Here is a 23,450-nt window from a genome sequence, read left to right on the forward strand (position 1 = left end):
TAAGACTGAATTAGTTCAGCTAAGAAGAGCTGAATTGCTTTGATTTCTACATTGCTGCGATCTCTACATTGCTGTGATTTTTATACTATACAAAAATTAAACTTATTGAAATAATTTTGTTATTTTTAACTACAAATGGAATGCAAATCAACTTCAAACAAATCAGTTTTGCAAAGCCTACTTCATATTTCCATTTGCTTAAAAAAAGCCATAGATAGTTTATTAACCCAATCTGGTTTAGTTTCATGGAGCCTAGTCATTAAAATATTTCAAATTTAGTGAGTTACTACTTAACTTATATTTATGGCAGAATAAGAAAATAATTCATCACCACCCCTGGTTGTTTTGCAGATCTGTGTGAAAGGACCCAATGTGTTTAAAGGTTACTTGAAAGATGAAGAGAGGACAGCTGAGGCACTGGACCAGGAGGGCTGGCTTCACACAGGAGACATTGGAAAATGGTTACCTGTGCGTACTGGACACACCCAGAGTTCTTATGGCAATTGCATTATCCCAAGTAAATTTTCAAGGGCTGAACTTAGGTCTCCAAGCAGGTCTATCTTTACAAAGGATTGAGTTTATATTTGGCACAATAAGCATTCAAAAGCACAATAGGCAATTGAAAGCTCTGTTAAAGACAGACAGCTTGCTGAGTTTCTGTGGTTAAATAACTTCTCTGGGAATTTTCATTTCTTTCTTCTAACAGAATGGGACCCTTAAAATTATTGATCGGAAGAAGCATATATTTAAACTTGCTCAGGGAGAATACATTGCACCGGAGAAGATCGAGAATATCTACATCCGCAGTGACCCTGTTGCTCAGATCTATGTCCATGGAGACAGCCTGCAGGTACAAACCAAGCTTTCAGAAAATCTTACTTTAGTCTTAGTAGCTAGAAGACAGAGCTGGGCTTGAAGGAAAGGAAAATGTGAGTGGATCACACCACACTGTCTCCCTCCTGCTTTGGAGCTGCCTGACAGCCAGGCAGGAACTGAGCTGCTGGTGTGACCCTGAGCAGCTTAGAGAATGCTGTGACCAAAGATCAAGCTTTTAAGTTGGCTTTGGTGTCACTCTTTGGGTCTCCAGTGCTGTGCTTTGCCACCATGCCTGTGGTAAGCCAGGAAAAGGCAAAGTCACTGCTGCCCCAACACTGCCTGCCCATTCTGACCAATCTTGTTCTGTTAATTTGCACATTTATACACACACTTACAGCTTCTGAAGCATGGCAATTCATCCTCTGCATTCAAGGCTCACAAGCATGAGCCTTCCCTTAGCATCAGAGTTTGCCTGGGATTTGCAGGGCCATGTGAGTTATTAATGTCCAGGAGGAGCATGAACCCAACTGAGGGTATTAAAACTGCTGGTAAATGCAGTCACAGACAACCTTTTACCTGAGAAAAAGGCACAGGCATCAGAATGTACTTCATGACAATATGTTAGCAAATTACTGACATAATTATCAGGAAGTGGTAAACGTGCAGAAATTCAGCTGACTTGTGTATTCACTTCAATGTAGAGCCTGGAATGTGGTTCAGCTTTCACCTGCAACTCTCCTTCTCCTTTACCTACAGGCCTTCCTGGTGGGAATTGTGGTGCCTGATTCTGAGGTCATGCCAGGTTGGGCAAAGAAAAGAGGGTTTGAAGGAGCATATGCAGAACTCTGTAAAAATAAGGTTTGTATCTGCAGTACAGACTTTTTTTATTATTATTTTTTGCTGTAGCATGATGTGTGCACAATACTTTGTCTAGGAATGACAATTTCAGTGACAAGAATTATTTCCTTACTGAACATTCAGCAGGGTTGACCTGGATCCAGTGATGTGTTGACTGGTGGTACCAACTTCTGTCAGCACTGGTGGAGGAGGGCAAGAGTCTCTCTTGCAGAGAACAACAGTACAGCAGGAGGAGAGATTGTGTTGGCTCAGATTTCTTAAATAAGACAACTAAACAAAACTTATTGCTGGTCTTCTCTATGGTGACCGGCAACAGGACCGGAGGGAAGGGCCTGAAGTTGTCAGAGGAGGTTTGGATATTAGGAAAAGGTTTTTCCCAGAGAGGGTGGCTGGGCACTGGAAGAGGCTTCCAAGGGGACTGGTCACACCATCAATCTGACAGAGCTCAAGGAGCAATTGGATAATACTCACAGGCATGTGGTTTGACTCTTGGGCTGTTCTATGCAGGGCTGGGAGCTGGATTCCATGGTTCTTGTGGGTCCCTTCCAACTCAGGACATTCTATGATTCTATAAAAAGGACCCCAGTCTTAAACACATGCTCTCTAATACTGAGGAACTGCACTGGATCACATCAGTAAATACTGATGTCACTGAACCATTCCACTGGTGTCTGTGGGCAGTGATTCTGCATTGAAGTCTGGCAGATGGTGAAAGGACTGTAAATTTAACAGCTATGTCACATTGCTGGTTTGAAAATAGAATTACTTTTCATACCAAGGAGACACTTAACATCACCACACTTAAGTGTAATGCTTATACATTACAACAGAATTTTGCTAATTACATACTAACTGTTAGTAAGGCACCTGAACTTTGCTCAGAAACACTTTGGTGAGCAGTGAGCATTAATTGCATGTAAGGTTGGCTATGGTAGCTCATGAGGAATTTCTGTGTTTTGATGCAGGAACTGCAGCAGGCAATAATGGAAGACATGGTACGGTTAGGGAAGGAGAGTGGGCTTCACTCCTTTGAGCAGGTAAAATGAAACATCCTTCAGTGTGCTCAGACAGGCCATCTGTCTGTATAGAAGAGGGATTTGTCAGCATTTATCATGTTACTACAAATCTTTGTTGCAGCTGCACATGATGTTTTTGGAAGGAGCTTTATTGCTGGCACCCTGTAGTTATTCCTTTAGAAAAATGTATTTGCTGTGATTCTGCTTCCCACCCATGTTTGAAATTTGAATTAAATTTAGTGAAAGTTTTGGGTGCAGAGGTCAAAATGTTAATTGGGGGGGACATGGATAATCTCCAGAAAACCAGAGGTCAAGATAAACATCTGTAGGAGTCTGACTTTCCTGCCACTGAAAGCTCTGTTAGAAATTGGGTCACTAATGACTACTCTTATACCTGACCTGGAAATGCTGCTGGTTTCTTTATCTTTAGTCTGGGCACTAGTTCTTTCCTGCTTGTGTAAATATTTCTGCAATAGAGCTACAAACACTTCAGAAGGGGAGATCTGAAATCAACCATGGTCTACATAGCATTAAAAACACTGAAAAATTATCCACCCCACTTTAAAATGTCAAATGCTTGTATCTGTTTAAAAAAACAAACATCTTAATCATTACATATAATTAGCAAGGGCTTTTTTGCTTTTGTTCAGACTGTTTCTGGGTGATAATTCTAATGAGTAATTCACCATTGGAGTGGAGCAGAAGCATCATTTAACATAACCCTATTATTAATTTCTCAGTTACCTATGCAAATGAAATGACAGCAAAAAGAAATTTATTTTAAAATAATTCAGTATAAAGCATCATTTTTAATGCACATAACTGTCTGTGCCAATAAACCTTGTTTGCCTCTGCCATGGTCTTCACAGTATGAAATATCCTCAAGTAATCGATTCCACCAGCAGTTTACAATTAATAAAGTATAAAGTAGTGAGGAAAGACTTGTCATCTTTCTAAAATTGGAATAAAATAATAAGAGAATAAAAAATGATATCATTTTCAAAATTAAAGGGCTTCAAAACTTCATCTTTGTTGCAATATGTAATCTTAAAACCAAATTTTGAGCCAGATACTGTGGCTAATATTCCTATGGAATGGGATTCTCTGTTTATGGGGATACTCTTTATCATCCCCATCCTCATCTGCAGCTTGGATTTCTGTCTTGGGAATGACAAGTGTGATTTCTATAACCATCAGCTTCCAGGATCTGAAAGCCAGTGCAGCAAACAGGGGAGCATTAATAGTGTGAACACTGATTTACGAAGGATTGCATGGGGGCAGGGCCTGGACCACGATGCTTGCAGGGAAAGATGAATCACATATCTAAGGAGTGCAAAATGGATTTGCAGCCTATATTGCTGCAGCTCCCAGCCAAACAAACTGCAAAGCAGTCTGGCTTGGGGAATCACAAAAGCAGCAGATGGCTGGGGAATTTTGTCTTAAATCAGTGGGCTCTGACCAGTCACGCAGCAGTTTTCTGCTTTCCCCCACACCAGCACGGGAAGGAAAAGCTCACTCCCATCTGTGCTGCCAGGCTCCCCACTGTGCTCAGAGCCACTGCCTCAAACAAGGGCAGCCCTGTGAAATGCCATTTGCACTGGCTGAAAGATCTGGATCATTTTAATCAGCTAAAGATGATCATCATGTACACATTTTGTGCCTGAAAAGCTTCATGATAACTTTGCAATATTGAATCAGTGCTGTTTGCTTTTGCAGTGGGGTTAAGTTGAGGTTTCTTAGCACAACTCCCTGCCCTTGCCCTCTCCCCCACTGCCTTTCAGCTGTGTGAAACTGCAGTGATGATCTCACACTGGCCCTTGTGCGCTGCCTCACTGTGCTCTGGCCTTGCTTTCATACAGAAAAGCAATTTATGTCCTCATTCTCTTGGAAAGCTCCCTTCTGTGGGCAGGGGATGGAAATCCTGGGGACTCAGCAGAAGAGTGCCCTGGACTTGAGGCACCACCAGAGGGAAGCATAGCAAAAAAATTAATGTTTATTCAGTGTGATGCCTGTAACCTTTGCTATAAATATATTCCTCTTTTATTTTAGGTCAAAGCCATTTATATTCACTCTGATATGTTCTCGGTGCAAAACGGTTTGTTGACACCGACATTAAAGGCTAAGAGACCAGAACTGAGAGATTACTTCAAAAAACAAATAGAAGAGCTATATTCAAGCATCTCCATCTGAAATCATGGGAAGAATCTTCTGAGTAATGGACTTCATAGCAATATTAGAATAATACTCAAAAACTACAGAGCCAGAACGACACTGCTGAAATGGATAAGCATCTGAATCTTACATTTGAGCCTTTCATCTTTCTAGGATTTCACACTAACCATATTTTCCCTTCTTTTTGCCATCAGGTGTGATACAATTTCTTTTTTACTCTAGGTATACAGTAAGGCACTACTAAAAGTTATGCTAAATTGCCACAAAATATGCAGAAATTTCAATCTATGACCAAGTAAATTATGGAAGTCTATCTTTTAAATAACTACAAACATTTCTAGTTAAAATAGGGAAAATTTCAGGTATGTCTGTTGATATTTGATTGTATACAACCTAATATATTAGAAACTAAAATAATAAGTAATTCAATAATGTGGTCTACCTCAAATAATCAGTGACTGATGGTGAAAGTAAAAGTCTATTTTCTCTGATTTGGAACTTCAAGCTGGATATTGGTTTATATAGTAAGTGATAGTTTTTATATTTTTCAGGACATAAATGACATTGATTTGATTTAATCATCGATGACTTAACAACCAGAACAGAAATAGGAAGGAATTTCCCACTGTTTGTACTTAATAGACCTATTAGTATGTTACATCTAATGGATTCATGTTACCTGGAAATGACAAGAACAGGGTAGGAAGCAATAGCACAGAATTCCCTCTATTTCCTTTTCATCCAAACACAGTTTATCCATGGTTTGCAGATTCTGCATTAGGGCTCCTTCAGTCCAGTGCACTCAAGGACATCTGAACTGCTCAAACAGAGAAGGTTGGAAAAGCATCACTGGCTCTGTGGTGGCTTTAGGTGGGAGTTCACGATAATCCATATGCTCCCAATCCCTAATTTATTACTTCACAGGCTGCTAATACTGCATAGTCCAGCTGGACTAACTCCCTTCAGAAACAGCGCTAAAGAAATGGAGCACAAGGAATAAGCTGTGATTCTGGATGGGGCTTAGCAAAATGGAAAGGTTTGGGAGAAGGCCAGCCTGAGATGCAGCAGTGGAGGGCATCCTGTCCTTTATCTGGCCATGGAGGGGGAAGAAATACTGCCCCAAAAGACTCATGGGGATGGGATAAAGGCTGTGTTGGCCATTGCTGTGCAAGGCAGAACAGTGGATGTGGTGGCAGAAGGGCCTGTTAAGGGAACGTCTTTATGGTCAGACATCTGGAAGCATCAAATCCCATTGGCATCACCTCCAATGGCCTCTGTGGGATAACCAGCAAGTTGTCTGGATAAAACCTTACATTTCTGTGGTCATCAGAAAGGGGATAAGTCTCACAAGGAGTAGGAACAGACTCTAGAGCTCTCTCTTGGTACAAAGCATGGTACAAGGCAAAGAGAAAACTGTCATGTCAAGTTGCTTGAATACTTGGACTGTTGACAGCTTCTTTCTGCTAAACAGGGTCCTAAATATCTGTGTCTTTTACTAGCTGATGTTTGTTGCACCAGTACATGCTAGCATGGAGCTGTGCCTGCTAGATCTTTGCTAGGACAGTGGAAGCACACTTATTTTCTCTCTTATAGTGGAATCCACTGTAGACTTCTGAAGCTAAAAGTTTAAATTTTTAATGTAAACAGTATCTTATTTTCTCTCTGAATTTCTGTTGCATGCTTCCAAATGAAATAAATTGAATTAATAAGTTAGTGTTTTACGAAGACTGATTTATTGCAATGATTTCAGAATAATACAGAGGAAACCGTTTCAGTAACATAATGACTCAAAGAATGTGGCAGTTTGATTTATCAAATGTGCGTTTGTCTGAATCCCTTTATGCACCTGATTCCTCATTTGATTTCAGTGCAGTGACTCATATCAGTCCAAAGCAAGTAAAGAAATATCTGAGATCTGATGGGATCATCATTTTTCACTGGTGTATGCAGCAATAGCATCCCTGGGGAATTTGCCACGTCAATGGAGGATAGGGATTATTGCATAAAATCTGGCTCTTTGGCTCAAGTCATAAAGGATTTTTATCTCAGTGAAGTTTAGTTCATATCCTTTTTGTATCAGCCAAAAGACAGTCATTACACACACAACCTTCAAAGCAATGGAGAATTAAATTCAGTACAATTTCCTGTCTGTTTTAATGCAACAGTTTTAAAATAAAAACCCCCAAAACCTAGTCATCCAAGAAAGTAGAGAAAAGTTATTTTTCACTGGGATTTTTTGCCATTTGAATTGGATTTACTTTTCTCTTAAGGTGATTTCCGGCTTTTTGAGACAACTAAACTCTGTATAAGTACAGAAGATTCCAATATGAGTTTATTTACAGCTTAGATGGCTGTTATTTTTACATATATGACCCTGAATAATATATCTATATTCTTCTTTTGGTATTTGATGTAAAATGTCAGATGCACTAGAGCCAAATATATGAACACCAAAAGAATAAGAAAAAATGCAGACTTGGCCACACTTGGATGATGTAAAATCTGAGTTGGTTTTTGTCACACCAAAAGTGTGAATGCTTTCAGAACTTGTGAAAATTTGTATAAATGAACTAAAAGCTCTCTTTTGTACTTGTATATCCAATTTTCCTCTGCAGGTCATTCTCTCACCTCAATCATAACGATGTAAGAGATTAACACCTGAAAAACAGACATTGCATAAGGCATGAGCTAGGCTCAATCCTGCTTCTCTTCAAATTCCAGGCATATTTATTTTATACTGAGCTTTCTTCAACTGAAACACTTCTTGTGACCACCAAGGAAAAATCCCCATGACTGTCCAATAACCAGATTGGTTTTGGGTTTGTTTGTTTTTTTTACCTTAAGACAACTAATTACAAAATTCGTTTCTGTTATTCATATTAAAAGGTGGCAACTCTTTTTGCAGTCAGTTTTAGAGTTGCAGTACTGCATTCTTGGTTCTTCCTGGGCCTGGTGCTATGCCTGTGGAATCACTGGAAGAATGTCTTATATATAAAAAACCACAATAAAATACATTTTTCAGGAAGAGGCTCTTGCTTAGTTATATATTTTGTATGCTCTTTGCTTGATATATTGCACAGAGAAAAAATCTGTTCTGCCAAAATGCACAAAGTGTGAGCAGAAACCAGACCAGAGTATTTAACCCCATGTGGGCAGGAAATACATGGAATAATTCTGTCCTGAAAGGCACATTTGCAAGTTAAAATGCTTGATGCACATCAGGTGATACAGAGAGGGTGAGTTTTTATTGATAAAATACCATTTTGCAATCTGTTAGTCAGGATCTATCAGCAACAGTAAAGTCCAGTCTCATTGTTGCCATGAATATGAAATTCTCATGTGTAACAAAATAATCTGACCTTAACCTCTGGAATGAAAAAATTAATTAATTTAGTTTTTGGGTTTTTTTGTTTTTTTTTTTTTTTTAGTTTTACATGTGTTGAAAGCACAAACTGCTGATCTATATGTAAATAAATGCTACAAGATGAATGTAAAATGGGAAATAATATACTATTTTTGCATGGTAATAGGTGACTTAAAGACCTCTTGATGCCTTAGAAAAAAATTGAAAAAGCATTTTATTTTCTTTAGAGACAATTCTATTGGCTTGCCTTTTGTATCTTTAGTTCACTTTGGTATTCTTGGGGGGGGGGGATCAGAATTAATCATTGTTTCTTCTTGGAACTGATGTTTTTCAATATTTTACACATTTGGTGGTTTCTATACCACCTTTGCACCTGTGAAACAATGAAGCTTTTCAGAGAAATCTGGATGCCCAGAAATGAAAAAGTTTTAGATCCCTTGAATTCTTCCAAAGAAAACTGTTTTCTGAGGCATCTGGAGTCCCTTTAAGCCCTTCATTTCAGCTTTTTATTATGTATTTTAGCAAAGTAAAAGCAGCCAACAAATGAGGCATTTTGCTAAGTGTTGCCTATTCTATTTTCAACTGAAAGTGAAGGGGGGTAAAATTTAACATATACATTTGTGTAAAAAAAAATATCCTAACTGTTATTAAAAATTTTTCAGTTTTGGTATATATTAGCATGTATATCAAAGAGTCATCTATGGAAACTTTTGTAAAAAACTAAATTTTCACCTTTCTCAAAACTGCTCATAAGATTTTCTTGTGTACTGACATACAATAAAAGCTCTTTTATAAAATCTGTTGTTCCTCCAGTACTTTGTCCTCACCATTGGTATGAAGTCATTCAGAATGTGTGGCTAAACTAAACGTGTTGTAAAAATAAAAAATTATGTAAAATAAAATAATGACCAAAAGCATATTGGGACATGAGATTGATTTTAGCAATCTCCTATGAAAACTAATCGTTGCAAAGTTCTCTGAAGATGCAGCAGTCTTTCTGTAATGGTTTCGATTTTAATTTAAAATCAATAATAATATAACCACATGTATATGCTTGTTTAATATGAATTGCAATTGGGAATGCATAGTATTTTTTCAGATTGTGTCTAAACCAATAAAGTTTCAAAGCATATGGGCTCTACTCCGGTTTTTGTGTGCAGTTGTATCTCCGTTCACTTGGAAATCCACAAACGCCTGAAGCGCCCAGAGCCAGGCTGGATGGGGCTTGGAACAGGGTGTGGAAGAAAAGGTCCCTGCCCTGGCAGGGGGCAACAGGATTATATCTGGGCTCCCTTTAACCCAAATTATTCTGGTTCTATACGCTCTATTTTTTTTAAGGTAACGAAGCAACGAGATTCCTCCTGTCTACAGCCTGAAGCTGAAACACGGGGTCAGAGCAGTACATGGATTATCACACACACACGATTTATTGATTCCATTTTCACAGGGGAGTTTTTCCCTGCGAGGGCGGCGATGCCCGGATCCGCCGGACCCGCTGGAGCTGTCTCGTGTCCGGTGTCCCGCGTTCCTGCCCACAGCGGCTCCATCACGAGGGCCGCTCTCTCACTCGGGGCACTCCCCCATGAGGGCCGCTCCCTCACACAGGCCGATCCCCCATGAGGGCCGCTCCCTCACACGGGGCGATGCCTCCTGAGGGCCGCTCCCTCACACAGGCCGATCCCCCACGAAGACCGCTCCCTCACACCGGGCGAGCGCGGCCGCCCCGCGCATGCGGGCTGGGGCGGCGGGGGCGGCGCCGCCGGAGGGGTCGCGGGCGGCGGAGGCTGCCGGGTCCCGGGGTTGCCATGGAGCGGGAGCGCCGGCTCCGCGCTCCTTTCGCCGGGAAGGCGCCGCGCAAGAAGCGCCGCTCGTCCCCTCTACCGGAGGCGGCCGCTCTCCCGGGCAGCCGGGCCGGCGGCTCCCAGATGTGCCGGCGGCGCCTGTTCGGGAGCGCAGGGCCTCGCGGGCCCGAGCCCGCTTCTAAGCGCCTGTCCCGGGCGGCGGCGGGGCTCGGGGTGCAGGAGGCGGGGCCCGCACCGGCGGGAAAAGGTGGGGGAAAGAGGACCCTGTGCTGTGCTTTCTGCGGTGTGTTCTGATGGGTAAAGATGCTGGTCAGGGTAATGAGGTCAAGATTTTTGCCAGCAGCGTCCTCGGTGGCCCCCAAAGGTTTGTTCTCACATGCGCAGCGGGTCCTGTGTAAGGCTGGGAGGTGATTTCTTGTTCTCCATGTCCCTCACCGCTTGGAGAAAGCAGACTGCTCTTCTGGAAACAGGAGTGTTAATTCTATTTTAGCTGCTCGTTAGCAATAGGAAGGATTTTTCCTTCTGTGAAGTGCCTCCCTTCCATTTAATGGAGTTGGAAGGGAGCGTCGAGAAATGGCAAGACAAAAGTCTTGCTTAGAGACAATATTTTAAGAATTGCTTGAAATCGTTACTCAGAAGGAGCTGCGTCGTTGAACGCAGTGCAGCAGATACCAAGCTAAGCATTTGAGACCTGTTAAGAAAAAAATGCAGTTCAAGGGAAGGGATGGGAATCAAGTGAAGCCTGACAGACTCTGGGGAACACCAGCGTGGGATGTCTTGATCTTGGGCTGATCTTGGTAATTTAAAAGTAAAACTTTGCAGTGAGAGGGTACAGCAAATGTTTGTTATTGCCTTGTTCCTGCTCTGTTGGCTCCTGCTCGTGTATGTATTTAGTGCTCCAGTGCACAGGATGGTGCAACCAGCTGCCTGGAGGTCTTCCATATGCTTGAAAAAAAGAAGGAAAAGGATGAGTCCTGTCCATATATCATCCTGTCCTGAATTCCCAGGAAGCTTCAGCTGAAGGGCTCTGTGTGGCCCTGGGGAAATGCAGTGACTCAGACCCAGGTTTTAGTGTAGGGATGGGCGCTCCTTTGCAGTCATAAAAGTGTAACTCTAGAAAATTTGACTGTTTCTAGCTCTTAGATAATGAAAGCAAACCACAAAGGTAAATTACTCATAAAATTAGTTTTAGGATGAGAAAATATGTCTCTGAAATTTGCTGGTTACTGATTGTGTTGTTAATGCCATTTGGGATTATATACAGTGAGGACCAGTTTATGTAGAAATCCTTGATACTCCTAATAAACACCATTTAAAACTGATTTGTACTCAAACACTTTGAATCAAGGTAAAGGTTGCTTCCAGGGTGGTGGGTTTTTTTTCCTTTTAATCAACAGGTTTCTAAAACATGAGAAGTATTTCTTTAAGTGTGCTTTTCGTTTTGTCTTGATATACTGCTGAAAAAAATAAATTCAGATTTTACATTTTTTTTGATAATAGGGTCAGAAAGTGTTATGAGTGTAGAAGGTGGGAACAGTTAAATTAGAAAAAATAATCTAAATTCAAGTGTTGAAATTTTCATTACTGAACTAAATATTTATTCTCTAGGCCTGAAGAAAAAGTTCAGTGGAAAAAACTTACCAAAGATTAAAGAAAATGTTGAATATACTGAAGAGAGCTCTTCATGCAACCAAAGGTCAGCTGGACCTCATTTAAACACACATTGTTAAGACTTGCTAGTAAATGATATTGTTTGGTCTTGCGAGATGGCAATTGGAACAATGCACTCTGAATTTTCAGTGCACTGATGTTTGTCAAATTACTTATTCACACCCCATAAAGACATTTTGGAGTTGTTGCTTTTGTCTAAAGCAGTGTAGCTCTGTGACTGAACTTGGTTCTTTTGTTCAACTGCAGCAGTCAAGTGACTGGCAGTGAAACAACAGACTTCAAGATAAAAGAAGAGGAGCCAGAAGAAAGCAGTGTACCACTGAAGGTGAGAATGCTGTCTTGCTTTTTATCTACTAGTGATGGAGGATAAATTAGAGAAGTGTGACACATTAAATTCTTCTTCTATTCAGGTAAAATTTCCTATGAGTTATGTCTGTGAGCCCACACATTTTTCAGGCAGTCTCATCCAGCCAAGATTGCAGGATCAAGGGGTAGGATATTTGTCATGAATTTTAGAGCTGTAAGTTTGTAGGTTTGTTAATGAAAAATCCTACAACAAATTACATTGTGAATAGTAGGCTTAAGTGGTGAAGTACCAGACAGTGAGTTTTCTCAGCATCTGCTAATGTAGGATGATATTTAAATGCCTTTCTTTGTCTACATTCAGTTTTCTTAGGTTGTTTGTATTGGTCTTTTAATTTTAGGATTCCAAACTAATCAACTTTGACAATAAAGGAAGTTTGAAAAATGCTGAAGTGACTTCAAGTGAGTATAATGACTATACATTATATTGTTAAATATATTTGATATTGATAATAAACTAAATGTAAAATTCCTGATATAATTTTATTTCTATAAAAGTGCTGGTCATGTACTGTGCTGTTGTTGTACTGGTTCTTGTAGGGGGATACAGTGTGGGTAAATGATGTAGTAGAGAATGTAATCTTATCCTCTAAAGAGTTGCAGCTGAACCAATTACTAAAGATTAGGAGCAGGCCTGATGATAACAGGCCACACCTGTAGCCACTAAGAACAGTGGTATAAAAGAGTGGGTTGGTGGGAATTGGTGTTAGATGGCTGCTGCAAGGACCAGGAACAGTCAGTGCTTAGAGGAGCTGCCTACGAGAAACATTGAGGAGGTACAAAACTCTGGTGATATGGAATCCTTACACTATAATGATAATAGAGCTCTTGATATATAAGACAACAGGTTCTGACTGTGTGATATTAGAAAGTGAAGGTTCTGATATCACTGGCTGGACTTCTGCCTCTTACTGCAGCCTGTGGCTGGGCTCACATGAATTGGTTCTGCAGCACAGACAGACCCACAGCACCTGAGACAGTCTTGAGCCCAGCCTGCTGCAAACCACATGATCTTGGTTTTATCATTGACACAGCTAGCTGTGGACATGAGTTCTTCAGTTTACTCAAACCTGCATTTCTAAAAACTTGTGATGTATTTAAGATTTGCCTTGTGAACCTTGGGCAATGAAGGTTTCTTCTCTTGGCTTGTGGTAGTGTATGCTAATAAACAAAGGATGCCCTTTAACTGTGTTATGACTTATTATATAATGAGTGATAATATTTAGCTCATTACAGGAATGAAACTCAGATAAGGAAATCCTGATGGTTTGTACAAGATGACAGATTTCTTTAGCCAGGTTTTTTGTCTCTTTCTCTAGGTACAGAAATTACTCTTCCCACAGGTGTTTCCACCTTCCTCATAGAGTGTTTAGATGAAGATTCAGCTGCAGATTATAGCACTGCTAGCAGCAGCCTGCAAACTTACTCATCCCCTGAAACATTCAGAGATGATGATTTGGGTGAGACTTTTGGGTGACTTTTTTTTCAGTTTTATTTGATGCAAAAAATGTGGGGAGACTCTACAACAGAAAGACTAGGGGCCTCCCTTGGTGTGACTCACCAAGTCACATCTTTGCTATAAACTTGTGCTTAATGTGGAATCAGTGTATCTGCCCTCTAATCTGGTGTGAGTCAGGTCCTTATGTAATTTGAATCCTGCTTTAAAGCTAAAGTTTTCACTGTTGACACAAGCTGTTTATTGGGAATGACCCACAAATGTGTGTTCAGTCCAAACTTTTCTGCAGCTGTTTGAGCCAAGGTAGTGCTTGAATTTTGCTTTTTAGTTCCTGTCCTGCAATTGTGTTTGCTTTCAATTGGGTTACAAATTTAATAACTCAATGAATATCACCATAAGAAATCTGCACTTATATTTTTTATGTCCAGAAAGATGCAATTTTTACTCTATGGACCTTGGCAAGTACAAGAACTCTACTCTCCTAGACTCCAGCAAAGCACTGACCATTGATAAGATACCACAGATGTCAAATCTTTCAGCAATATTAGGTAATTCTTTACTACAATACTTCAGGATATAAACATAAACAGTTTTCACTCTGGTTGAGGAACCTGTATAAAATATGTAATGATGATTTTATGTAAGATCTCTTAGCATAATGGAGAGCAGCTCCCTGCTAGTGTTTTGTGTTTGCTTCTAATATTGTGCTTTATAAGTTAGTTTGCACTAAAACATTGCCTGGTCTAAGCTGGCATAGCCTTTTCATTTGAAGTTTAGCTTTCATGTTTTGGGTTTTGTTTTTTTTTTTAGAACCTGTACCAGAGGATTTTCCAAACCAATGCACAAAAAGGTAATCAGTACAGCAGACTCTGATGCACCTAAATGTTCAGACTCTTCTCTTTTGAGAGGTATTTAAAAGAAAGGCCAGTACAAATAAGCCTCTGCTTATGCAGACACTTCTGTGGCGTTTCAGGTACCTGTGTCCTCACTAACTTTGATATGGGTGGAATTTGAAATTGGTCAGGGAAGAGTTTGCCTTACAGATTTCTAGTTTGGCCTTGCAGCCGTAGGGAAGTCAATGCAAGAGAAGTCAATGAAGGATTTTATGGAAGGAGATGGCATTTATTTACAAAATCACTAAATAAGTTGCTTTTGTGCAATTGCACTAATTCTGTCAGATTTCATTCAGTCACAGTGAGAGGGGTGTGCTCAGGTGGTGTGGCCAGGCTTTTCTGTGCAGTAGAGTTTGAAGGATGCCATTTTTGCCTATATATACTTTACTTGTTGTCAAGTCTTCATTAAGTCTGACATTCTGTGCTTGCCCAGAGAAAAATCAGGTTTTGGGCAGGTCTTTTATGTTCTGTAGGAATCATCAGCTTACATGAGGAGCAGCCTTTGCTTTGGAATCCTGCTGACTTTGTTCTGTAATCTTGGGCCAGGTTACTGCCTGTTGATAGAGTTTCCTTACTCAGAATGTGTGTGTGTGCTGTGCTGGCACCCTGTTGACACCCTCCTGTTGTTGGGTGCTGGGTTTTCTCTGGTAAGTTGTCTGTGGTGAGGTTTTATCACAGGGAAGGGTCTTCTGTAGTTGGCTTTGTCACAGAGCTGCCTTCAGGTCCTTACATAAAAACCTGAAGAACATGAGTGTTTTTCTGGGAACAGCATCATTTCTTTTAACCTTTGTGCTTCTCCTTCCAGTCTTTATATGCAGACATTTTCATTCATAATGCATATCAATCTTACTGTTACAGATCTCTACACAATTGATTCTGAATTTTCTTGCAAATCTAATTTCCCCTGCATCCTCCTTAAATGTGTTCTGGCATAGAATGCTGAAGTGCTGAGTATTTAGTGAATCTTCTGTGGGTCTTGAATTGCAACAGTCCTCAAGATAGATGTGTGACTTGATAAACTGTCAAATAACTGTAAAGGGTGATCAAGCAACTCCTTAACAATATTTTTAAAATAAGATTTATCCTATTTCACTCAATCTATATTTCCTAGGATTTTCTTATTAATAGGTTTTTTTAATGTTAACATTCATTCAGAATCTTTTCTTTTTCTCCTCTTCTAGAAAGAGACCATCAAGTTGCTATAGCAGTTCTTCAGCATTAAGCGTGTCAGCTACACTTGCAGGTAAAACATGACCTGAAGCAGTTGTACTAGCTGTGAGAACAGAATATTCTACCCAGAGTTAAATGGTTGCACAGTATCTAAACCAGGCTTTTACTGTGTCATTTGTCTTCCAGCACAGACTAAACTCAGTTGTGTCTAGAAGAGAAAGTGTAAATTGAAAAATTGTCCCAGCAAATAAGACTTGGTTTTAATTAATGTGTTAGGAGAAGAAAACAAAAACAACCAACCAACTAAAGTCTTAGACCCTACATTTTCCAATTTCCCTGAGCATCACCCATGATGCTCAGTGAAATTGACATTGAAAATTGACATTTCTTATTTACCTTACCCAGAGCACAACTATTTGTGTCATGCTCTTTACTTGAGCTAATTTCATGTCAGCTTCATAAATACATTGATGTAACTACAGTTCTGATGTGTGACCAGTACAATTCTGTCTGCAGCCCAGGTACCACATAATTCCCCCCTGCTTAATTTGGAGTGTAATAGCATCAGAAGTTGCCACTGCTAAAGACTGCTGTGATTATGCAGGTCTCAGTGTTTACCCAGCTGTATATAGCCAAGTAACCATTTTAATAAGCAGCCTTGTGTACAGAATGGGAGAGGGGTAACGCAGTCCTGATGGTGGGGAGATGAGGATTATATTGGAGGGGAAAATTGTGTGTTTACAGGAGTGGCTTTAGAATTATTCCTCTTTGGAAACATCCTGTAAGACATGGGGTGGAGAGTAGCTGTAGTAGTCTTTGTCTCAAAGTTAATTAATGTGTTGGAAATCTGTCACAGGAAAAAAACTCTGTAAAATAACAGCTGCAAGAGAGAGAACTCCAGATCTAAAAAGTGGTATGCGCTGTTCTTCACCATTAGGACCGGAAAGCAAGGTGAAAGATTCTTAATAAATCAGCAAGGTTGTAGCACAAATGACTTCCTCCTTGTGTGGGTGGAAAACTCCACCTAGAGGAACAGTAGTTCCTGCTACACTTGTAAAGTGGTGTTTGCAGCCAGGGCAGAGTGAAGATGTAGCTTGCCTCTCCCTCTCAAGAGAGCAATAATCATGATGTCCCCAGGCTCACTGCTTTTCAGACTGCCTGTGTCAGTGGTACTGAAATGGGTTGTGTAGAGCTCGACTATGACAAGGGGGACTCTTTTTTTTTTTTTTTTTTTAGTGGCTATACCAGGCTTTTACTTACCAGGCTATAGAGGTTCCCTTTGTAACACAAAATGTAATTGTTTTGCTATTTAGTATGGTACTCGAACAGCTAAAGCCAAAAGGCTGAAGAAAAAAGAAAGCAGTTTCAATCCCTTTGAAGAAGGTTCATCATCATTTAGGCAGCTTGATGCCCCAGAAAACACGTCAGCCCGATCAAAGGGGCTGACAGCAGAAGTTCTGCCAACCAAACCCACAGATGCTGTGGTGGTAAGTGTTCCCATTGTGCCCCACTGATTAACCCTGGCATGGAATGGAAATGGGAGTTGTGAATCTTGACTGAAGTTAAAATTAAGTAGGAGAAGTGGCAGGAAGTGCCACATTTGAAATGTCCATACTGCATTAAACTAATTTGTAAATTCTTTGTCTTAATTTTGGAGAGCATAAGACCAAAAAATAACCCTGAATGACAGGAATTCAGTACTTAAATCTGAAGAACTAGTAGTAATTCTAAATGGAGTTCTTAAAGTATTGTGTATTAGGAGAATACTGTAAGAGTGATAATAAACAGCAAAGACTTTGAAACTGATACTGAGTTCTTCTCTGTTTTTGTTTAGCAAATGACTTCCACCATGCTAATCATGGAGGAAAATAAAGTCCTAAAAAATCCTGGTAATGCTCAGCCTCTAGAGCTAGATGTGAGTGTCTTATCTGATTTTTTTTTTTTGAATGATTAAAACCAAAGAAATCATTCCTTGTGGCACATTCCATTTTTGCCTGTATATATATTACATTGCAAATGGCACAACAGACTGATAATTCTGGACACTTAAAATCCCAAACAACCCAAGCTAGGAATTTGTTTTTCTTTTTTACAAATGTAATGTAAAACCAGCACTAGTATCCTTACTTGCATAAACTCTTTGATTCAAAATGAGTATTTAAATGCCAGTTTGATTTCTTTGGCTGTACAGTACTGCCAGTTGTCTCTTTACACTTGAGCTAGTGCATACTAGGTTAATAGATAGAGAATATTAGGGTCTTGGTGAATCCCTAAATAATTTTTATTTAAGCAGAAGAATATCTTCTGCATTAGCCAGTGTGAATTGCTGTCTGTTATTTAACTGGGCAGTTATTCCTGTATATTTTGTATTTTGATGGAACTGTAGCTTAGCCTGTCGCCGGTGTGTAAAGCCTCACCCGGGGAAGACCTGTTCCTGAATACCACAGGCCCTTTTGTTAACTCAGAAGAAATTGTTCCTGCATCTCTGAGCTCAGAAAAAGAAATGACTCCTCAAAGTCCAGAAGAAAAGAATATTTTAAAGGTTCTGATTTTATTGCACTTCTTAAATCCAGTTTTGTCATGCTAATTTCTACTGTACTGTATATTTAATCCTTACAGTATCAAAACTGCAAAAGAGAATGTTTAAAGCTTTGAAGCTTTCTATCACCCTTTCCAATAGCATGTTGAGTATACACAAGTAGTCTTAAATGTCTCCTAGTGACATGCCTTGAAATCTGCATGTAATCTCTAGTTCCCCTAGAAGAAAGCTAAAAGAACATTTCTTCAGTGGGAATAGTTGTGTGAATGAAATGTCATTAATCTTTCCAGCCTCAGTGTGACAGAAGGGAGATCTGCTCCATCGTGAGAATGTCACCAGACCCGAGGCCTTCCCGGCTGCACCAAGTTCCAGTTAACTCCAAAAAGTGCCACCTTCCCAAAGGAATGCCTGAAGGTAAAGGGGGTACAGACTTGGTTCTATACTCCTGGATGTGTAGTACATATTGTATATACATACTGGGCAGGTGCTGACTGGTTAGTTGAGTGTTTAAAGGTTGTTGGGCTTTTTCTTAAAGTCTGAATATTTGGAAAAATCACAAGGCTAAAAAGAAGGAAAGATGCAGAAAATTTCAACTCTGGCTTAATAGTGTTCTTGTGCAACAGTACTTAATTAAAATTGCACTAATGTTTTTTCCTCCAAGGATCTTTAGCATAGGAGTTAATACAGTCATAGGCTACTTCAGAATTAAGGCCTTACTATTAGTCTGTGCTTTATTTCTAGGGTGAGTAAGCCTGAGTTGAACTTTGGTATTCACTACCACCCCTCCACCAAAGTAATTCAAGTTATCAGTAATGTTTCTCTTCAAAAATTACCAGTTTCTCATAAGGTTTCTGTTCTTTTTTCCTGTAACCCTTAACATAGGGAAAGCTCCTTTATTCACTTCTTTGGTTTTTGTTATACAAAAATGAGAACTGTGAACAAAACTGTCTCATCACTTAACACAGAGGTAAAAGCCTCTCCTTTTCCCATCTCTGAAGTTTCTTGATGTACCACTGGATGGCACGTGTCTTCCAAAGTTTAAAGTAGTTCTTCTCCAAGTTGCTTGCAAGTTGTGTGTTATTTATTCTCTTTTAATTCAATACTGCCACACTTTATACTGCATAAGTGTGGAAGCTTTCAAAAATACTGAATACACAAAAATTTTCATTTGCACTCTCTTAGGGCCAAAAGTCTTCCTACTTTATTACCAGTTATATGCAGCACCTAGAATGCAAGGAAGTGCTTGTGTTTGTATGTATTAATTATGTATTAATTAATGACACTCATCTGACGCTTCTGTACAGATCAAAGAACTGGGATTGTGCTGGGTCATGTGCCCAGGCAAATTGTGGTAATACAGAACACAGGTTGTACTTGGTGGGCAAGTGAATCAGAAATCAGCAAGCAGTGTTGTCAGAACAAGAGTTTGGTTTTCTTACTCCTTTTCTAGAGGGTCCTGGTATCAGAAATTAGATTCCACTGTGATGGGGGGTTTATGCTGGATGTTTTATTCTCTGCTCAAGGAGTCTTTCAGATGATGCTGGTTTCCATTAGGAATGTACATATACTCAAAAGTATTGTCCTCTTCTCACTGGTAAATGAGATCTGCAAGATCCACATTCTTCCAGATAAATGCTAGCACTGGATATATCTAGTGAACATCTGGTGAGATCATTGAGCTTTCTTTTACATGTGAGAATGTACTACTTTATTGATAATTATTTATTACTTTTTTTTTCCCCAGATTCTATAACGAGTACCAAAAATTGGATCTACTGTAAACGGAGATGAGATTTTTGGCTCTCAACAGGAGTTAACAGAGGAAATTACTGTCTTGGTGCTGTGGTGGTAAAACAGACCTCCTAACTAGCAAATAATGGTTGAATGTTGTTTGACGTTTAGTATTACGTGTTTCAGTAAGCTGGTAAATACTCAAATACTTTATATTAAATTATTTTGTACAGCAGCTAGATCCTGTTCTGGGCATTATTCTGTAAGGATTCCATAAAGATGATTCTTCAGTTTGTTTAGATTTTTAAAAAGTTTGACTGAAGAACAGCAGACCAAATGCCTTTAATAGAATTACTTTTGGCTCTCTCTCTGCCAAGATTTCTAGTTTTCTCTACCAGCATTAGTATCTAAAGATGAGACCTCTGTTTAAGTGTTAACATTGACTGTGAAGGTAACTGCATACCTGGGAGTGGCCCTGAGAGCATTCATGTACTCTTGGAGACCCAGAAGTCAATAGTATGCCACCTTTAAACTCCTTCAGTGCTTAGGTCTGCAGAACTTTGGAGGTACAGGACTGTGAGTTCTGCTGTAATTTGATTTCTGAACATGACTACAGGTCATTTTCACCTCATCATCTCTGAGAATTGGCTCTTAATGATCAGCACTGTCACCATTCTGGGCATATCCACTGCCATCTCAGAGTTCTTCCTGCTTCATCTCAGGTATTTTGTAATATCACATCGCTGTCATTGTTCCTTCTAGTGGCTTCAGACTAAAAGTAAATGCCTTACATGAACACAATGGTGGGAAAAACCCTTTTATAGCTGAACTGTTTGAAAAGATGGATATTGACATTCTGGATTTTCAGGTTACTGCTCACACTATGTCCACATAATTCAAATTCCCAGTGCTTCCAGTTCAGGTTGTGGATTGTTAATTCATAAACGTTGTTCTTAATGTGCTGAATGTCTCAGAAAACACTGTCAAGAACAATTTTTTTCCGCTTGAATTCATTGCACATTAAAGTAATTTGGAGCCCTACAGTGTTCTCATTACAATATCCTTTACTCAGACTTTCTCTGGACAAAAAGGAAGTTTTTCAATGTTACAAAATGCTAGTATGGCTTTCAAAAGTCTGAGTTTATTTCTCAGTGTTATCACCCTGGAAAATAGTTCTGTATTTCCTAAAAGAGCATTAAAAGAAGACATACAAAATCCACAACTGTAGTTTGACTGCATTTGAAAATACCTGTAAAAGTTCAAACCCTCATCTTTTCCCCATTGCTCTGGGGTAGAAGGAAGTGCAAATAATTGCTGCTGGATTGGTCTGTGAACAAGTATTATATAAACATTCTGAATGGCTCAAGGTTAAAAATTATGCCATTAAACTCTTTTTCTTTTAAGCATTAATAGAACGAGTTCTGCCAATAAATCTGTGGAGTCCTGTTGGGTATGCTTTTAATTATCAATATCCTTGTTCTTGCAAATACTAAATCACTAGTAGTTATGCAGGAATCTAGAGCCCCTAGGAGACAGAGGTGAGCTCCTTGATGTAGCTTTAAGCAAAAATGAAAGTTACATATTTAGTAAGTTTACTTGAATAATCATCATAATGCTTATAATGATTATTCAAGTAAAGGATGGTCCACAATAAAGATGTTTATTGTAAGGATATTCTGGAAGTCATAGGAAAAAACACTTATTTTGCCCCAGGCCATTTGGTAGTGTTACCCAAAGAGACTAATACTGACAAACTAATTGGAAAGTACAAGAGAGGAAAACATGGTAATATGGTCTGGAAGTGTGGAATTGGCTGTAGCAGCCTGAATATTGCTGGGGTCTGTCTTTGTTTTTCTTGATGTGATGAGGCTGTATAGGAGGACAGAAATATCATGAACCACAATCTCTTGTCCTTCCCTTCACTTATGAAAGCACTGCTTCTTATCATCTTTTGTCTGACTCTTAGAGAAAGTGTAATTAATTACCAGGCTAGCTCTTTGCCCCAGGGAAGGAAATTCATTTTGAGGCTGCAACAATCCCTACTCTTGTTCTGCTGTTCTCAAAGGAAGGGCATTTTCTCATAGTTTGGTTTTCAGCTGAAAAATTACTACATAAAATTTCATTCAGAGTGGAAACTGGCTCTTCCATATTGGTAGATAAAGGTTATGGGTCATGGCCAGTTAATGGGTAGGACTGAGGAGGTTATTTGTGCAGTGATTCAGGAGAAGAATCTGTTCAGTGTCGCCAGGGCTGCTCTGTCACATCCCAGACATGATGAAGTCTTAATGGCTTGAATGGAATTGCTTGCAGCGAGTCAGTCCATGCAAGAACTCTGATAATCCTTTATCAGCAGGAATTGTGCATGGCAGATGCATGTTGAGTAAATGTATTGTACATAAATCTGTAAGAGGTTTTTCATTAACACTGTTCAGTTATTCTTGTTATCTGAAGTGCACTTTTAGGAGACTTTGACTCCAAGTACTCAGAGATGGTGGGAGATGTCTTGTACAGGAGCACTCCAAGGGTACATGTACAGGTCAGCGGAGGGCAAAGCCCTACATGAAAATGGTTCTGGTTTGGTTCATAATCTTCAGACACAGAAGAGATGTCTGGGGCCCAGATCAAAATACGCTGAATGTATGCATGAGTTCACTTACATTTAAAGGGACTCCATCAGCTTGAATTGCAATGCACTTGAACTTAGCTAATTCTTCATTGCTCTAAGTTGTGAAACTACTGAAAGCTGAGTTACATACCCTGGCCAAAATTTATCATTTTGTTTTGTTCCCTGAGGACGTTTTATCTTTGCGACTGTACTTTTGTGCTCCTCTTGAAGCCAGGAGGCTTCCACATGGTGAAACGATGTAAAGATTGGTCATGTGTAAATGTGTGGCAGACACGTGTGCCTTCCATACAGAACAAGGGGGAAAAGATGCATCTAAACATTAATTCCTGTTTTGTGTTAGAATTGTCTACAGCTTCTGGTAGATGGAAAACAAAATTCCTACAGATGGATGATTGTGAAGAATCATTCTGTAGATATGTCACACATGTGCTAAATTATGCCTTAAAAATAATAATGCTTAATTTAATCTTACATCATACATTGTTTTAGTTTAATGTAGCTTAATTCCATTTTCCAGGGAAAGCAGATGAGTCAGTCAGTTTTGTCAGTCCTTAATTAAACTTCCTAGCAGGGTTGTATCTGAACAGTGAGACATTGAGGGAGACTGTTTGCTGTTACCAGTGTTTCTATTTCACTTAAGTATTGTGAATAAAGAGTTTTGTAAAAGGCATGGATCCTTTTGATTTAAAAAAACTATCACACTTTTTTTTTTTTTTTTAATTTTGGAATCAGTTGCTGGGCTTTTTACCTACTCTTTTGTGGATGGATGTTTTACCTGTAATGATGGCTTCCTCTGCCATCAACTACACGCGTTCCACCTTCCCTGTAGGTTTTGACTCCAGTGCATCTGGGCTGAGCTGTTTTGCTACAGCTGTGGGAGAATCGCTTCTTGTACCTGGAAGGAGAGCGGGAAGGAGCTGGGTTTTCGAGGTTTGGGGTGAAAGACGTCACCTTTCTCTGTGCACCCCTGCTG

General features: G+C 39.6%; 2 protein-coding genes across 4 annotated transcripts in view; both read left to right on the top strand.

The window, feature by feature from the left end:
* Positions 1 to 9,358, top strand: part of ACSL6 (acyl-CoA synthetase long chain family member 6) — a 44,115-nt gene extending 34,757 nt beyond the window's left edge. Inside the window, 5 exon segments of the mRNA XM_058815514.1 lie at positions 352 to 468; positions 707 to 850; positions 1,573 to 1,674; positions 2,640 to 2,711; positions 4,740 to 9,358. Coding sequence (XP_058671497.1) covers positions 352 to 468; positions 707 to 850; positions 1,573 to 1,674; positions 2,640 to 2,711; positions 4,740 to 4,880 — 576 coding nt within the window. The 3' untranslated portion in view covers positions 4,881 to 9,358.
* Positions 9,359 to 10,031: 673 nt separating this feature from the next.
* On the top strand, positions 10,032 to 23,070 carry MEIKIN (meiotic kinetochore factor). 3 transcript variants are annotated; one of them, XM_058815515.1, is made up of 14 exons: positions 10,032 to 10,275; positions 11,637 to 11,724; positions 11,946 to 12,024; positions 12,404 to 12,464; positions 13,382 to 13,522; positions 13,947 to 14,066; positions 14,329 to 14,368; positions 15,593 to 15,654; positions 16,438 to 16,532; positions 16,895 to 17,068; positions 17,416 to 17,496; positions 17,968 to 18,123; positions 18,411 to 18,534; positions 19,865 to 23,070. In XM_058815515.1, exons 1-14 carry the CDS (start codon positions 10,032 to 10,034, stop codon positions 19,909 to 19,911), a joined length of 1,512 nt encoding a protein of 503 aa, XP_058671498.1. In that variant the 3' UTR covers positions 19,912 to 23,070. The 3 variants fall into 3 exon arrangements, with proteins under 3 accessions (XP_058671498.1, XP_058671499.1, XP_058671500.1); XM_058815517.1 differs by lacking the exon at positions 10,032 to 10,275 and adding an exon at positions 10,303 to 10,392; XM_058815516.1 differs by lacking the exon at positions 17,416 to 17,496.
* Positions 23,071 to 23,450: the final 380 nt, after the last annotated feature.

This window comes from Ammospiza caudacuta, chromosome 16 (assembly GCF_027887145.1).
Source record: "Ammospiza caudacuta isolate bAmmCau1 chromosome 16, bAmmCau1.pri, whole genome shotgun sequence".
Taxonomy (NCBI): Eukaryota; Metazoa; Chordata; class Aves; order Passeriformes; family Passerellidae; genus Ammospiza; species Ammospiza caudacuta.